This window comes from Erithacus rubecula, assembly GCF_903797595.1.
Source record: "Erithacus rubecula genome assembly, chromosome: 2".
Taxonomy (NCBI): Eukaryota; Metazoa; Chordata; class Aves; order Passeriformes; family Muscicapidae; genus Erithacus; species Erithacus rubecula.
Genome location: NC_136685.1, coordinates 51,485,731 through 51,503,423, shown reverse-complemented (window position 1 = coordinate 51,503,423; position 17,693 = coordinate 51,485,731). Strand labels below are relative to the sequence as shown.

Sequence of the window (17,693 nt, the reverse complement as noted above, 5' to 3'; positions counted from 1 at the left end):
GTGTGAAGTGTGTGTGTGTGTGAGCACAATTTATATCCACGGATGAAATGGAAAGGGGAAAAACAGAAAAGTACTATCAGCTGAGAAAGTGTTAAGAGAAGCAGCAGCAAAAGAAAGTACAGTACTCCAATACCCAAAGTGATTAGAGACAGATTATTGGAAGAAAATCTGAAGAATCTGAACAATACAAATAACCCATGAAATCTGTGACTATTTTCTTTCCAAAATTCTTTAGGCACTGGCTCTTGTATTACAAGATATTTTGGAAGTGAGATAAAATCTAGGACTATCTGTAGTGTGATCTAGAGACATTAGGTGTGTTTTTCTCCCTCTTTGGGAGAAAGGTACCCATTTTCATGACAACAGTGGGTGCCACCAGACATGTCCATCACACCAGATGTGACAAAGTAGTCAGTTTGAGTTTGGAATTTGTGCCAACTTAATATTATTTTGGTGTCTTTGTTGCTTTGTGATGCCTTGATCCTTGTGTTTCCAATCTCACTGTTTAATTTATTTTATCTGTGCACTGGCCTTTCATTCAGCTGTCTTAGATGGAAAAAAATTTGCTTGCCTCACCAGAAGTTTCCCTACCATTTTATATTGCAGAAGTATAGAAATACATTTTGGTTTATAACTCTTCTAGTGTTCAAGGGTATCTGCAATGAGGAAGCAGAGAATGAGACTTAGGCTTAGTGCAAAGCTCCTGTGAAGTCCCAGTGCTCACAGAAACAAGAGAAACCTCAGGTTTTCTCAGGTAATCTAAATAGAAGACCTAAAAGAAAATTGTGCTGTGGAAGCTAAGTGCACTCAATTTTTGAAGAGAGGACACTAAGCTTGTCAGATGAGGAGGGAAATCAATCTTAGCTTTATTGAGGGATGCATCTTGGTGATGGTACTTTTGCTTTGAAAGGTCAACCAAGGAAATGGAGTAGTGAAATTATTCTTTTGGAGATGACAACATTGAAAAGAGAGAGAATTAAGGAAGATGGAGCTGTAGTTGCAGGAAGCCTTATTTTCACATGCGTAAATTGAGTGTATTCTGGGAAGGAGTGAGAGGAGCAAGATACGCAAGGTGGCAAATGAGGAGAGAGTCTGGAACACACAAAATGTCAAGGAATGTCTGGTAGAAGGGAACATTGTGTTGAGGAAAGGGGAAATGAAGAGAAATGAAGTTTGCATAAGGGGAATATTACATGTTATTTTTCCCCTGACATTATTTCCTAAGAAGGATGTTGGAAAGTCTGACATTGAACAAAAACATTGCAAGTTGTTTTGGGATCTCCTTGTTTGTTTTGGTAGTGTTGTACAAGTCACCTTTGAGTTAAGGGAAGATTTCTTTTACAGAGTTAAGACAAGAGCTTCTATAAGTTAAGACAAGTGTATGTCAGGTGCAGGTATTACACATTGCAGTCAGTGTCATTAGTTCAAGGCTGCCAGGAGATGTGGGAAGCAGAACCTAAAAGTTACATGGGAAAGAGCTGGGTCTGTTTCAGGCAAGTGAAAGCAGAGAGGAATCTGGTAACTATGTGGATCAGTGGATTTTATAAAAATATCTGAAAATATTGCTGACTAAAAATGGGATAGTGAGTCTGACAGTTTATCAGCAGTCTTTGGATAAACATAGTTAATATTTGCTGAGACACAGTGTCCTGTTCATTGTGTGTAATCAATACCTCATCCAAACTCAAAGTATGTATTGGCAAATGTAAGCACATTCATGCACACTTCTCTATATCAATTACTAAATGTAGGAGTATTTTAATATGCTACAAGTGGATAACTTGTTCTCCTCTAGGTCTCTAATATCTCCTTTGGAACTGGTGTGTATATATATATATATAGAGAGAGAGTTGAACTTTGTGTTACATTTAGGCTTGTGGTTTTATTTAAAAGATTTTTGAGAATTGATATCCGTAAGTAGTGTAAACAGATCAAGGCTTGTAACTTGTAACATGGACATCTATATGGAATAGTTTTTGAAGCTCATCTTTAGAATTGTGAAAGTAAATATTCTTGCACATGTATTTAAAATGTGAGCATAAAGTAAATGTATATTCTATGGTGAACTTCCTAATTTAAATCTACATGGATTTTCCAATTTGTGACAGATACTGGCACTGCCTTCTCAGTATTTATTGTGGTAGAGCAATGTACTCTTGGCTTTTTCCTGGTATTTCTCTGTGGTTGTTAAAGCTGTGTTTTAACATTGGGAATTTCTTGTGGCCTGTGGTGTTTTGCAAACCATTGTGAACTGAACGTGATGATAATTGCCTGTGACTACAGGAGCCTGGATCTGGTGAGGAGAGAAATCATCATTCCAATCGCAAACCCTAATTTACTCCCACTTATGAATTGCCTTTGTCATCTTTTATAAAATGTCATGTAAGTGAAAAGCACTGTGTTGAACATAATGCAGAGTGCTGTGATACAGATATCAACTGAATCCACTGGTGAGATAGTGTCCCTGCCCCCTCACTGAAAAAAAGGCAGTTTAAATATAGGTTTTTACTTTCCTTTAATAGCCAGTGGCACATTCTTTAATAACTTGCAATGGCTTACAATAATTAACAATGAACCTTGAATGCAGTGATTCTAAAATATGTTTGTCTTGGGCTTTAAGTTTATCTTAACCTATCTGAAGGTTACTGGTAAGGATGTCTCTCTGTCTTATCTGCTCATTGTAGATAAAAATTGTAATTTTATGAGGTGAGAGGTTAGTACTCATCTATGCAATCTTTTTCTGCTGTGTAATAATCCATCTGTTAGAAAATTATTTTATAGGCATGTTAAAATATGTGTTTCAAATTAAAAGAAGCTATGGTAAGTTTGCTCAGCTCATTAGAACACCTAAGCTGTTTCAAGAATAGCAATTGCTTGGTGTTTCTCAGCTGTTTTTCTGAGCAATTAAAAAAAGTTGGTGCATTATCCTGAAAAAGTTCAAAGAATGTGATTATGATTATTGCTCTCTGAGGAGACTATTCATTTGGCAAGTATTTTTGCCTTCCTATTTCTGTGGAGAAAAATGATACATTCATGTGCAATACCAGAGAACTGAAATATTACTCATTTTGGTATGCAAAATTGCTGAAATAGCTTATGTGGCCCACCTATAGAAGAAACAAAGAAGGTCTGCTTAGTATTAATCTTCAGCACTTAAATGAAAATGGATCTGTTTTGAGAAGAGAGAGATCCTTTTCTCTTGAATTTAGGATTCATCATTCCTTTGTTTGACTTTCCAGTTTAGAATGTTTGTTCAAAGGCTAGTTTAAGTATCAGATGTCTTTGCAGACTGATAATAGAGGGAAGGTGAAAATGAAAGCAACTAATAAGACTTTAGTGGATATATTGAAGTTAAGGGTTTTAAGGGGGCAAAAGGAAATTCTGTGCCCTCAAGTCTCTGTCTGGTTAATTTTTGTCTTTGTGTGATGTGCCTGACTTGACTTGTCAGTAACTTGTCTTCTCTGCTGTGATCCAGTTTCATTTGTTGAGGTCCTTAATAGTATGTAACTCTTTCCTACTTCTTCCTGCAATCTGAGAATATAAGCTGAGTACCTTTAGCTTCCTTCTCCCAATAAATGGAAGAAACTACAAAGGTTCTGTATTTAATTCTTTTACTGTTAATGATATAATGCCTGAAAGCTCTAAAAGTATCTGGAAAAACACATTTGGAGAATTCTTTGAGTTAATTTAATATATTGATCATTGCCGGTGGTGGGGAAATTGAGATCTGGTATCGTTCCTGACTGATGTTTTTTTTCTTAACATCGTAGATTCCACAGCTATTGCTTTTGCTGCTTCAACTTCTTTACTACCTGTTTCTGATGTAGAAGTACCCTGGAAAATAAATATTTCACCATCACAATCTCAAATGCAAGCTTCTGCTTTAAGTAGGAAATTAGGGAATTAATCTGACTTGTCTGATTTCATTAAACAAGGCATGTGATATTATGTATAACCAAGTAGTAGTGACAGTTTAAATGATTTCAATGTTCCTGGTCTAATGCTTTCAGAAGTAAGAAGATAATTTTCAGAAAGACTTGCTGAAATTGCATCTTAGTATCTGCAGACCTGGCATATCTGGTGTATTTAGAGACCTTTTCAAGGTTTTGGTCTTTGTAGCACTCTAGGTAGTCTAAGTGAACACAAAATCACCAAAACCTGGTCCTGAGTGCACCCCAAACATGACATGTACAAGGATGTCAATTAATGTACCCTGAAAGATTCTGTTTTATTTGTTTGGGGTTTATGTTTTGGTTTTGTGTGTTTGTATGGTTTTTGTGGTTTGTTTGCTGGTTTTTTTGTTTGTTTGTTTGTTTTTGGTTTTTTGGGGTTTTTTGTTTTGGTTTGGTTTTTTTGTTTGTTTGGGGGTATTTTTGGGGTTTTTTGGGGGTTTTTTGTTTGTTTTGTTTTTTTTGCTTTATGAAGTTAAATTTTAGGGGGTAAAGCTGGGGTACCATTGTGTGTCTATGGAGATGTACTCTGTACTTTTTTTAAGGTGTATCAGTTTATGAAGACAAGTAAATCTTAAAGCTCTTTCTTCTTCAGGGTCTCATTTTCAATGTATTATGCTTTTGAGAACCACCTGGTTCTTTTGCTTTTTCATTCACAAGTACAAATACGAATTTGGTAGGCTTTGCTTTACCAACCATGAAGAATTAATTTCTTTCAGTTGTAGTAGAAATAAAAAATAAAGGAGTTCAATAAGTTAGTTGTTCTTCTATCTTAACCCGATGTGGAAATTTTGCTGCTTACACTAAAGTAAAGGTGCAGCCTGTCAAACTGATTTGTTCAAAGCTACTGTGGAGCAATAAATTAATGGTTAACAGAGTTTAGCTTGCATTCCATTGCTTCATTGTGACAAAAGCCATTTTATACTTGATTTCTTTGCTGTAATGTGTTTCTGGACAACTTGTTTGCATTGCCTTTTCCATGCAATTGTTTTACCTGTAAATTCGGACCCTGTGATTATCCTTGATAAATATATGGGTTTACTGGGACTGTAGTTATTGCTGATAACTGTCATCACTAAAAAGACAATAATGACTGCCATCTTAAGCTTCTGGTTCATTAAACCAAAACACATAAAAGCTTTGAGATGTGGGGGTAGAGGGAAAAAAAAAAAAAAAAAAAAAGAAAAAAAGAAGAAAGAATGAAAAAAGCATACAAGATAATTTAGGAGTTACTGTGAGTCAGCTCCATAGTCCAGGGTAGCATGATCATTTAGGCTTGGATTCTCACATGGAAAATGGGAATTAGCACTATAGATTTTGAGCTTTGGGTTATGAAAAACCTTGCTTATTCAGATGTCAGCATTTGGCAGTGAAGTATCTGTGAGCTCACCCTACAAGTGCTGAGGGTAGGACAAGGCTGTTGGAAGTACATTACATTGTCTCTTGAATGTGCCTTTGCTTCTTTGTGGCTAAAAATGATTACTGGAGAACCTTTTATAGCTCAAAACTTTGTTGATGGATGACAGCATATTTTTACTAGGTTATTAGTGGAAGGGGATAGCAAACCTTTCCAGGTGATTTATACAATTAGTACTTCCATCATCCCACAAATGATTCATAGACAGGAATCATCGAAAACAGGCAGGTGTTAGTTGGTGGCATTCTGGCAGAATACATCTAGTAAATATTAAAAGTTGTAAATTGCATACATGAAAATTTTCAATTAACACTTTGTAAAGAGAAAAGGATTATATTTAATCCAACCCATAGCAAGTGTCTGGAAGATAGTGTTATTTCACTCATATTAAACAGAAGAGCTTAAGTTCACTTTTGACTATTTTGTAGGACAGCAGTTTCAGAAAATCAGAATGGTCAAAGTTGAAAGTCACACCTCTGTTATCAGCTCCTGCTCAAAATTTTTTCACATGATAGGGAATTCCCAAAGGTCATTGAAAGTCAAAAAGTACCAACCTCTGCTCTAGGTTTGGAGAAGTGGCTTGTATTGCTGCATTTTTTAGGTAACTGCCCATGCTCCAAAGGACTGCTTCTGTGTTGGGAAGAGTTTCCTTAAGGTTTTAGTCTATTGCAAAAATAAGCAAAGCATTGAGTATTTAATATGGATTCTTTACTTCTCTCTTACTTCTCCTCTCCCAGTTTTAGCCTTTAAATATCATGATTTACAGTGCTATCAATATTTTGCTGCCCATGGTTAAGAGTCATGTCTTTGTACATGGTGTTATTGTTATTTTTAAATCATTTAAGAGCTTTCACCCTTAAATGTTTTGGGCTCATTGAAGATCTGGTGTTTATGGACTATGCAGATATGTTTTTTCTTCAAGTTCTTCAGTCAGTCAAGAGCAGGGTGGATTTTTACAAAACCGTAAGTATTCCCACATGGTAATCTACTACTGCTTCAAAGCCTGAGCAGCTGTAACTCATCCATGTGTGGTGCTTCATCCAGACACTTTCTAGGCAGGAGTCTGGAAACATTTGGCACGAGCAGCTTGAAAGAAGTAAGCAAAGATAAGTGCAGAGATGTGATTTTTTTTTTTTTTTTTCTGGTGTTCGTTACCAACACAGAGTACTTTCCAGGGTCACAAAGTCTAATTTGTAGCTTTTCTTACCATCATGAAAATATCATACAGGTCCTTTCAAAGGTTTATTAGGCTTCTTATTAATTATCTCTTTTTCTAGAACATGTATCTTGTTTGTGGAGGTAAAATGTTATTATTGGCTCTTACGATGTTTGAATTGTTTTGCTCAACAAAGCCTAACCTACAGTTCTTGCTTTCATGAAAAGAGATGATTTTACACTTGTGGTGGTGTAGCTTTGCTTTTTGTTTGATTTGTTTATTTTTCCCTTGGGGATTGAATAGGTAGCTAGGTCACTTACCACTAATAAATTGTCTAAAAGGTCACCCTTTAGGACCCTTTGAAGGCATGTTTTTTGTGTGTGATTCTTCACCAGAGAGCTAAGGTGAATCTTGGAGTACAGAGTTCCCTATGTCAAGTGAAGCTTAAATGTAACTTTAGGGATGAGAGGAGTTCTGAATGTCAGGGTTCCTTGTAGGTGACCCTGAGATGGTCAAAGAATTTGAGACAACCAGCTCAGCTGGATACCAGTGAGAAGATAGCCTAAATTCCTTTGGTTTCCAGCAACAGGAGATGTGTTATTGAAGGAAAAAAGTAGTAGGGTGTTAGCAGGCCTGGTGGACTTGAGATTTCAAAGTTTTTCACCCAAGTGTTTGATTTGCTGTGCTGAAGTTCTCTTGGGTCATGTCAGCTCCAAAGGCTGCCTGACAGCATTACTTGAGCATTCAAGTGGAATTAATTATGTTTTCATGATTTCTAAATTAATTCAGCAGAATTGTCTGTAGTTTTCACAAGGGAAATGCTTTTTATTATGTCAACAAAATTTTTATATCTTAGATAAAATTTCTTTAGCTGTCCCTTTCAGCTGGCTTCCGTTAAGTGCTTCTTTTGTAACATGACACTGTTTTCATGTTTATATTAATTTTGAATTTCTTGGTAATTAAAATCTATGATTTAGTGTTTTAAAATGCCTTCAACACTATGAAAGCATTGACTAGGTCTAGAACTTGTCAGTGACTAGCATTTGTTACAGTTCTATATAAAATTGGACTTTCTCTGCATGGTATTTCATCTGCAGAGAATTATTTTACTTCAAAACAAACTTTCTTCTGTGTGCTGTTTAACCTTTATCATTTCTATTGCAGGTACTAGGTTTATCTGGAATACCCTACTGTGCTGATACAAAACTGAAAATTAATCAAAGAATTGTATATAAAGTAGAAAAAAATATTAATTTTTTTTTATATTCCCATGAAAGAATGAAGTTATGTATTTGATAATGTTGATATAACACATCTGGTGAAGTTATTCGATATAACTTCACTGCTTCTTTTGATTTGAAGTGTGGTTGGGGGTTTTTTGTTTGTTTCAGTGGGGTTTTTTGTAGTTTGTTTTTCAGTGTTTTTGGTGGTTTGGGTTTTTTTTGTTTGTTTGTTTGGGGTTTTTTTTGTGTGTGTGTAGTACTGTGGTTTTACTGTGGTTTACAAGATAGCTTCTGTCTGCACACAACTCTCTAGTACACCTTCCACTATGCCTGAACAAAAAATACGTTGCAGGTTAAATGCTTTATGGAAATTACGGTATCTGAGTTTTTCCTTTTGAAAACTTTTTTATATTTTTTCATCTCCAATCCTTCTTCACCTCTCTCAAATTATATGTATTAGAGCCTAGCAGAAAATATTGTCAATGAAACACTACATTTCTGTTGTAATTAAACCTTTTAATGCTCACTTTTATCTAACTGAGGCATTGCTTTCTATATATGATGATGTGTCAGGACTGCTGTCAAAACTGGGAGATTGTGCCTCCTTGACTACCATGACTGGTCAGAGCTAGTCAAGTGGAGAAAGGATAAGGAAGGTACTGAAAACACCATTCTTGCTGGTGGGCTGGGGGTGCATTGCTTACAAGAAAATGTTTTTTACAAAACCTAGGAAGGATTGCAGTCTGAAAGGTAGGCTTTGGGCTACAGAGCTGTTTCCTTTCTTTCCTGGCTACATTTTGTACTTGATTGACCAGGTGTGCTTTGGGAGTGCTTATTTTCATTAGTACCTCAAATGAGCTAATGGTTATGACGCCTAAAGTTTTGGATCCTGATGAGTTAAAAATTCAGTGACACCAGTCCTTAAGAAGTAAATTTCTTGTATTCCTGCAAGTGCAGGCATAGCATTTCTGATTATTACAGGATGCATTGTTAGGGTTGTGAAGCAATGGGTAAGTTTAAGTATTTCTTAAGCATTAAACTTCAGTAAGTAGACACCTGTAGGACTCTCTGCTGTAACAATTATTAATTTTTCTATTGTATTCAAACACTGTTGAGTATTTAAATTGGTCAAAATGTTTATTTCTGGAATAATATTAGATAAATAGTGATTGTCATCTTCTGGGTTTTAAAGCTGAAATACAAAAAGGTATGTGTTATTTTCCAATGCCTAAACAAAAACAGCCTTTTTAAAAAAAAAATTATTTTGTTCTTATCATACACCTAATTTTCAGCTTGGAACCCATTAAAGGTTGACAGGTATATAGGTAAGAGTAAGATGTGATTGACAGAATCTAGTTAGATGTCCAAACATCCCTGTGTGCAAACTTATAGTCAAGCTAAGCTGCCATTCTGTGAGATACTTCCTTAGATACAGAATTGTGTCATCATGTTCATGTGGGACCAGAAAAAAAACACTGCCACAAAACAGTTCAGAAGTTTGTAGGTAAAAGCTACATTGGAATTGCAAGGACAGTATGTAATTATGAGGTCCTGCAGAAGGACTCACCAACTGTGAGAGACTGCAAAATAAAATGACAGGCACATTTTAGTCTTGATAATGAGATATAAGAAAATGCACACTCCATAAAATCTGAATTTCACACACAGAATGATGGACTCAGTTGAAGCTTGCTGTTGCTTCTCTGCAGCAAAATCATGGAGATCACAAAAACATCAGCATAGAGCTCAATGATGGTCAAAAAAAGGAAATGAAATGTTAAGAGGGGTTAAAGAAGTTCAGTATAAATTAGGTAATGGTATGAAGCTGTTGAATAAATTATGACTCACCCATATTTTGATTACTGTGTGTCAGCTCTGCTCTCGTTATCTTCAAAGAATATAATGCTGTTAGAAAGAGCTTTAGAGAGAAGGATGAGCCTAATCAAAGAAAAGGGAACAGCTTTTGTATGAGATTGGCTGGACAATCTGGGGGTCTTTAAATTTGAGACAAAATTGCATTTACATTTGGGATATATACTAGTGGTTTACAAAGTTGTGAATTGTTTAGAAGGCTGACTGGGATCAATTTGTCACTGATTTGGGTCATTAAAGGATATCTGGTATAAACCACACAAATGGAAACATCTCTTAATGCTGTCAATAGTAAACCTATGGATTTTTCCAAATTACAGTGTCCACTGAAAGCTTGCATGGTTTTAGGGAGAAAATGACTCAGTATATGGACATGAAATACATTAGAAATGGCTAAATATGTAGGAGTGTATCAGGTTCAGCTTGGCACTGGATCTTCATTTGTATCGGAATGTAGGTACTTCATAGATAAGGATATGCAATTTTATTTGGAGAAGTAAATGTCTATTTATGCATCATCTGGTAACTGTGTAGAAAATTCTGGGATCAAGTCTGATTCCCTTGAGTAGCATTTGAATTATCTGAAATTCTTAGCCCCTCCCATTCTCATTCATTGTCAGTTCTGGTACAAATGAGACAGGATAGTTGTCTCCATAACCCTGCTCTGTGTCAGCCCAATTCATCCCCTGGAAAGTTTTTCTCCCCTCTCCCTCTCCTCTCCATTAAAGAAAGTGAGCATCTCTCAGAAGTGCACTATATGGGCATGCAATTAAATTGTAATAAGTGGAAGGACATTTATGGTTGCACAGACAACTAATGTTTTCTGTCTAGAGTGATAATTTGAATTATTTTTCAGCTAAAATGAAAGTGTCGAAGCCATTCTTTGTAGGACTGTAAACTGAACAGCAGTACAGATGAAGTACAGGATTCACTCCCAAATACTTTTGTCTTATTAGGATAAGCCTCCTCTGGTGAAAGCAATGGCTCAACAGTCTCTTTTTTTCTCAAGTACTAGTATTGTGTGTATTTGAGGAAAAGAACTACCTCAAGTTCTTGTCTGACTTGTCAGCATTTTGAACTGCTGTTTTCACCTATGTGTGCAATTCCCTTTTCCCATTTCCTATTTTGAATGGGAACAGATGTTATCAAATTAAAGCCTGATAATAATTTTTTAAGTGAGCTGCAATTTTTGCTACATTGTATCTGTAGTTATGAATGTTTAACAATTGCATTTGTACCAATTATGAATATAAAATATTATATATATAAAAATCTCAACTCTCTAATATCTGTCCTTTTAATCACTGTACTTTTCTTCTGCTTACCTTGTAAACCTTGTCTCTTACATCTTTTCATAGACTTATTGCCTTTCCATGTTTCTCCATGTTTTCTAGGTTTTTTGGTTTTAATTTTCTTCTTCTCATGGATCTCTATGTCTTTATCTTTTTATTTTCTGTGGATTTCTCCTTTTTTGATAACTTCTGATTCCTGCTGGGTGGAGATTACTAGAATTAATCTGGAAGAGGTAAAAAGAAAAACTAGTAAATTAATTCCCAGCAGTATTCCAAGAAAGGTAGCTTTTTCTCCTCTGACTCCCAGTGTAAGAAGGTATGAACACACTAAAGGACTCACTTGTATAGGCAGAGCTTTCCTGAGAAGTGGATCTGAGTTATTTCCGACTGAATTCATAACAACCCAGTTAGAGTGAGGTGCAAATAAAGTTCAATTCTTAGCATTGGTGCTCAAATTTCTTAACTAGACTTTGAGAAACAATGTGCTTTCAGAGTTTGTGCATGTTGTAGAACTGTATTGTGTTATAAAGAAACCAGTCTGTCAGAATGACTTCAAATATAGTATTTATTTCTGAGTTGCATTCCATACCATACAACCATATAAATAAAATATATGATAGTCCAAATTATTAATAAATTAAAGATATTTGTATTGATATTCATAACTGGGAACAAGTGCCAACTCTCTGAAAATGCCTGAAGAGTGTGCAGACATTGTTAAACAGTTCTGTGGCCAGAATTGTCAATAGACTGTGAAAGCAAGACTCCTGGACACTAAATTAATTTCCATCATGTTGTTGTTGGCCAAGACAGGAGGAAGAGGCAGAGAATGAAGTGGGTTATGTAACTAAATTCCATTTGGGTGCAAACAAAATTAGAAGGAAAAAAAATTGGCTAGAAGTGCAGTCTTAGCAAGAATATTTGGATAAAGTGGAAGAAGGATTGTAGTCGAGTGCATCAAAATATACATTTCCCCACAGTCATCCTCTTTCTGCAGCCAAAGCACAATTTCAGAAACTCTCTGAACGAGCACCATCAAGCAATTCTTTGTTGTTAATTGTCCTTTTGGGGTGGGACAAAACACTGGGTGTGAAGTCTCTTCTTTTCCATCATGCATAGAAATTTTTTCATTGCCTTGAAAGAAGGAATAATGAAGTGAATGACTACTGTATAAATCTCATACTACAACTGTTCTTTTTGCTGCCACTGGAGAATGCTGCACTATTTCTGTGTTTTCCTGTGCAACTGTGCTGCAGAAGGTTACAGGAGACTATATTGTGACCTCCAGGAAAAATACAAATTTTGTTAAAATTGGTTGATCGCTTGTGTGCTGTGATGCCTAACTTTTCTGAAAGTAATGGCATTTTTTCAGAATTGCATCATGTTCATCATGTTTGCGCATTTAGCTGAGATAAAACAGTATGCAGTTAAACATGTTTTTTTCTGGTGTGCTATGAGCAGCAAATCCAAAACAAGTCATGTATATGAATACTATGGAACTACACCACACTGAGTAATAAATATTCCTTTCAGTTGTCAAACCTTGTAGGAACTTCAACTAAATGAAAAAGGCAATGTGTCTTATATCTACACGCTTGCCACCGGGGGAATTCTGTAGAAATGAGTGTTGTAAACATTTTTTCTTTTATTTTGACAGGTAATATTTGAAGCTGAAGTCTCAGATGGAAGAAATGGCTACATTGCCATTGATGACATCCAGGTCCTGAGTTACCCTTGTGGTAAGAAATGATTAAGAGTTACATTTTTCTCTGTCTTTTCAGGACATATTTGATATTGCAGTGGACTGCTCAGTTTTCATCACTTGATCACTGATATTCTTTGTTCTTTCAATAGTATTTTTGTTGCAGCTTCCAGGAAGAAATGTGATTGCAATAGTGATTTACCTGGGTGAAATCTTTTTCTGCCAGGAGTAAATTATACAGGGATAAAAAAATGGGCTTTCTTCAGTGTCTTTGTAGTCATATGCAGTTGGTGTGCATAATCAAAATGGGTTTTAATGTTAATGTGTATACTCACTGATTAAAGAAAACTGAATTGGCAGATGCTTTGTAGGAGGTTTATCAGATTTTATACCTCTTTTCTTTTTTTCTCTCTCTCCCTTTTTTTTTTTCCTAAACAGACAAAATAGATTTAAAAATAAAGAATAAAGAAAAGAAAGGGCTTCTGTCTATTGAACTACTGAAGGATTGCATTTTGTTTATTTTTTTTGTGGACAGACTTGAGGCATTTATGCTTGCCTTTCCATGCTAATCCTGGGGAATAATTGCACACATGCAAACACAAGTTGTGACAATGAGAATATTCTATTAATAAAAGGTTGTGAGGAAGAAATTGTTATTGTGTGTTTCTGGCACTTTTTATTAAATTTTTTTGGCAATTTTTTCTGTTTAACTCTTCTCATCTTCCTTTAGATATGCCCTTTCTAAAATATTATTTCATTCTAATGTACCACATGGCTGATAATGTAATTGCTTTCTGAAATGACCAGAACATAACAATGTCCTGCTCCAGCTTTGCAAAATGATTCCAAATAATAAAGTTCCAATGGCAACCTCACATTTTGTTTTCTTGTACCCCAAACCTTTTAAAACTTTAGCTCTCCAAAGCTACCAAACTTACAGGGTATTTTTTGAGTTACTTTTTCAATATTCCAGCCAGCCCAGCTATCTGATGTCTGTACTCAGCAAAACTCTGGATTCAGTAACTGGTTTTCATATTTATTTTCTTCTTTGTGTTTTGTTTTGAAGTGCCAAAACAAAAGGCACTTGGGTACAGTCATCTCAGCACATTATCAGTATGTTATGGTATTCAGACAAGCTCTTTTTTGTTACTGATGTTTAAACCCTGTTTGTTCCAATTTAATGTTTTTTCATGTGCGTCATGTTTTTAGTAAGCACAAAGAAAGAACAGTTCAGCTTCTGTTTTCTTTAGTAATTCTGGAGAAAAAGGAGGGTGAGCTGTGTAATGTGTCCATTCCTCCAACATTTCTGTTGGCTTTTGTGGGTCTAGTAAATCCTTCAGGTGGTTGTGCCACTGAGATTTCCTACAGCCTTTCTCAGTGTGGAAAATAGATTTGTCAGGTCATGAAAGGCTATATTCAATGCCACAAATTATTTTGTTTTCCAAATCAAGAGCTCTGAGTTGTATTGCAAACATAACATGAGTAGTATCTATTTGCCTGAGTAATATGCTGCTAATTGGGTTTTTCTTAGTGTAATGGATTTCATACAGTCAAAAGTCTTTGGGATAATTCTTGTCAAGTGCTGCTGACATATTGGCATCTGATCTCCTCCTTTTGGCTTCTATTTTAAAAAGATTTTATTATAACACAAGTATGACATAAAGTTAGTAGAATCACCAGGGGAGAAGAGAAAGGACTGAAACCACCCCTCAAACATAGATGAGACATAATTTTCTCTCTTCCGTTCCTTTTTTAGCCAAAATTTGCTAAAATATAGAGATTGAGGGAGATTATAATGTTTCTGTCACTTTTATTTTTTTGTAATGACTTTTATTTGTATTTTTTTGTTTTTCCCCTCTACAGATAAATCTCCACATTTTTTGAGGCTGGGGGATGTAGAGGTCAATGCAGGGCAGAACGCTACATTTCAGTGCATTGCTACAGGGAGAGATGCAGTGAATAACAAGCTATGGCTCCAGGTAAGGCTAACTCATGCAAGTCTATTTTGTTGGAGGACAAGCTGCTTTCTGGAGATGAAATGTTAAAAATTCTAACCTTTTATTCTTCTGCATGTAAAATATGTAGTTTAGATGGAATTTTATATCTGTTCAATGGATAAACTTGTAATCAGTTTTGCAATGTTGCAAAGCTTGGATTAAAAATAAGAACTGCTGTTGGGACAAGGTTGGCCCATAAAGACATTGTGTGCTTTCTCTCATTGTAACTCCACTCCTCTGTATCAAAATCACATATTATTAAATGCAGATAATTGACATTTGGAATCTAGTAATACACAGATGCAACACAGCTGTCATGGACTTTCAGGATTTTTTAATCACGTAAATTATTTGTCCAAGCAGGTGGCTGGAGGGAAGTGGCTCTACTTTTGTGTGCATACCACTTTTACTCAGTAGCATATTGATTGGAACAGCCTAAAAGGACTGCTACAATCCTTTTTCTCTCTCTCCATATTAAGAGGAACTTTACCTTTTACCTGTGTATAATTGTGAATAGTGTGTATGTCAGAATTTAAGAGATGACTATAACCAGAATATAAATAACCCTTCTAAGTATGAAAGAAGAAAAAAAAAGAAATTAACACCATCATCCCTCCAAAATGCCCTGTCTCCTCTGTATTAAGATGGGGTACCTACATTTAAGATCATTGGCTGAGTAGAATGATGGCAAAGTTTCCAGTTACTTTTTAAAAAATTAAATTTTGACACTTAAAAAGGATTTTAAAAATCATTTTAGTGGTACATCTGCAACTCATGTGCATTCTTTAGCACCAACATTCTTTTAGAACGGTTTCTAAATATGTCGTCTAAAACTTTATTTTTTTTATAATATCTATTTCTGTTTATTTTCAGGAAAAAAAAAGTAATTTTGGGGAAACAAGATTTTAAGTTATCTATAGTCAGAACTTTAAAATATGGCTTTTTTTAAAGTGAACTGTAATCAGTTATTTCGGTCTGATTTCTGTGGAGCTGATGAATCTTGGCTTACTGTTGCATATAGGCATGTGATAAGCATGTAATTTTAAAGAGATTTTTTAAAAAGATGATGAAAAATCTGATATGCAAAATGTATTTTTATTACATACAAATATGCTGCAACATTAAGAAGGAACACAAGCAATAAATGCATTGCATTTAGTGAAAAGGTATCACAGCAGTAGGAATGATTTGTACTCCATGTCTTTGAGCAGCAATTTGTTTAAATTGAGTAAACATGTAATGCATTCATTCAGAAAAAGCAGCTTGATTTCTGAGACTTGCCAAATAGAGCACACAAAGCACAAGAAATGAAACTGGCCTGGGTTTGCTGTATCCAAGGCAAGACAATATCACAGGAGCATTCCAGCAAACCTGTGAAGCGCCACTTTCAGTTGATTGTGGGTCAGAAAGACCCAGTGGAGACAGCCAGCTGGAAGCCTTCCCTATCACTCAGTCCTTGGAGGCAGGTAACTCTGACAGATTATCCCTTCTAACTTTCACTCCCCTGAGAAGCCCAGCTAACAGCCAGATCAACTCAGAAAACATATGTTTTGTCCCTCCATATGCTTCATGGGTAGTTTTTTTTTTGGTGTGTGTTCATGTAGATCACAGATGTGATAATTTCTCCCAGTGTGATATATGTGTACTTTAGAGGTTATAACTCTGCTTACCTGGGCTTGTGAAGTGCACTGATACTCTTGAAGATACCTTGATACTTGAGCTTCTGTTCTCTTTCTTGTTCTCCTGTAAACTGTACTGAATTTTCACCAATTTAAGGGTCACTTTTTCTTCACTCATCATTCCATATCACAATTCTACTTGCCCAATATAAGTGTGAATCAGTGGCCTTCCCTATGTGAATAATTTTCCTTAGATTGCACTCAAAGTTACTGATGTTGTACATAGCTAATAGTGAATTTACCCCTTATCCTTAAAAACTAGCATGGATATGTATGGACCTCATCAAACACTGGAGTGTAACTTGGAAAAGGTTCACTCTAACCTTTGACCAAACTCAAGATTCATAAAGCCCGAATAGCCTGAAAGGAAGGACTGGCAGATCAAATCAAATGCCTAAGTAATTGTTTTTGAGAGCCTTAAGCTGAAACATTCCAGGAATGTATTTTTCTCATAACAAGAAAGGCCATTGCAAAAAAAAAGAAGCAAAGTGCAAAAATGAAAAATAAGTGGATGGTGGTGGGGAAGAAGACACTTGCCAAGCACATAGTTTTACAGAAAATAGCTTTTGGTTATGTCATTATTGAAAGAGAAAACCTATTTCCTCAAGAAGGAAAGAAAAAGAAAAATAACACAGCAAAGAATTTGCTATTAAAACACATTCTTTGGTAAGGAAAAGCTCGAGGAGCAATCTGGGACATCAGGCTTTTTTACATCTGGGGAGATCTTAAGATTTCATCCACTTGCATTGAAGTAGTAAATATGTGCAGGCAGAGATGCTGTTGAAGATTCTACTAGTGTTCTCTGGCTCTTGCAGTCTTCTGTTTTGAGAAGAATTAAAGTAAATTCAGCAGCTCGTGGAAAAAAATAACAGGCACCCTGCTCTGTGTTCAAAGCCCTGCAGTCCCACGGCTGCTTCAGCCGGGCTTGGTCTGAGCTGCCACCTCTCAGCTGCACCCTCTTGATCCCTCTCTGCACTGATCTGGAGCTTTTGCAGCTCTCCAGTAAGTCAGTTCAGAAAAGTGATCTGACTGAAAAAGATTTTGACTCCAATCAGATTTTTGTTGCTGGGGGGAGGGGGTGTAGGGAGGACTGTTTGTATTGTTGTGGGGTTTTTGTTTGGGTTTTGTTTGTTGGTTTGTTTTTTCTGGTTTTTTTGTTTTTTTAATTTGTTTGCTTGGTCTTTTGCTTTTTGGGGTTGTGTGTCTTTTTCTCCATCTTGATTTGTGTCTAAATTACCCATGTAAATAATGCCAACAGGTGGAAAAAGATTGGGATGTTGGATTAGAAGCAGGGAAGAGGGAAAGACTGTAACCACATGATATAAAAGTGGGGATTATGGTAGCATGTCTCCTTGCAGACCTATGTAAACTTCAATTTTGTTTTAGTTATTGGGCCATGATCATA

The 17,693-nt window shown here is 35.8% G+C and overlaps 1 protein-coding gene across 4 annotated transcripts in view; it reads left to right on the top strand.

Annotated features, from left to right (window-relative positions):
* Positions 1 to 17,693, top strand: part of PTPRK (protein tyrosine phosphatase receptor type K) — a 374,772-nt gene that overhangs the window by 157,882 nt on the left and 199,197 nt on the right. For all 4 annotated transcript variants that reach the window (XM_079332191.1, XM_079332189.1, XM_079332188.1 and 1 more), the window contains exons 4-5: positions 12,568 to 12,649; positions 14,476 to 14,591. In XM_079332191.1, coding sequence (XP_079188317.1) covers positions 12,568 to 12,649; positions 14,476 to 14,591 — 198 coding nt within the window. The remainder of the gene's footprint in view (positions 1 to 12,567; positions 12,650 to 14,475; positions 14,592 to 17,693) is intronic.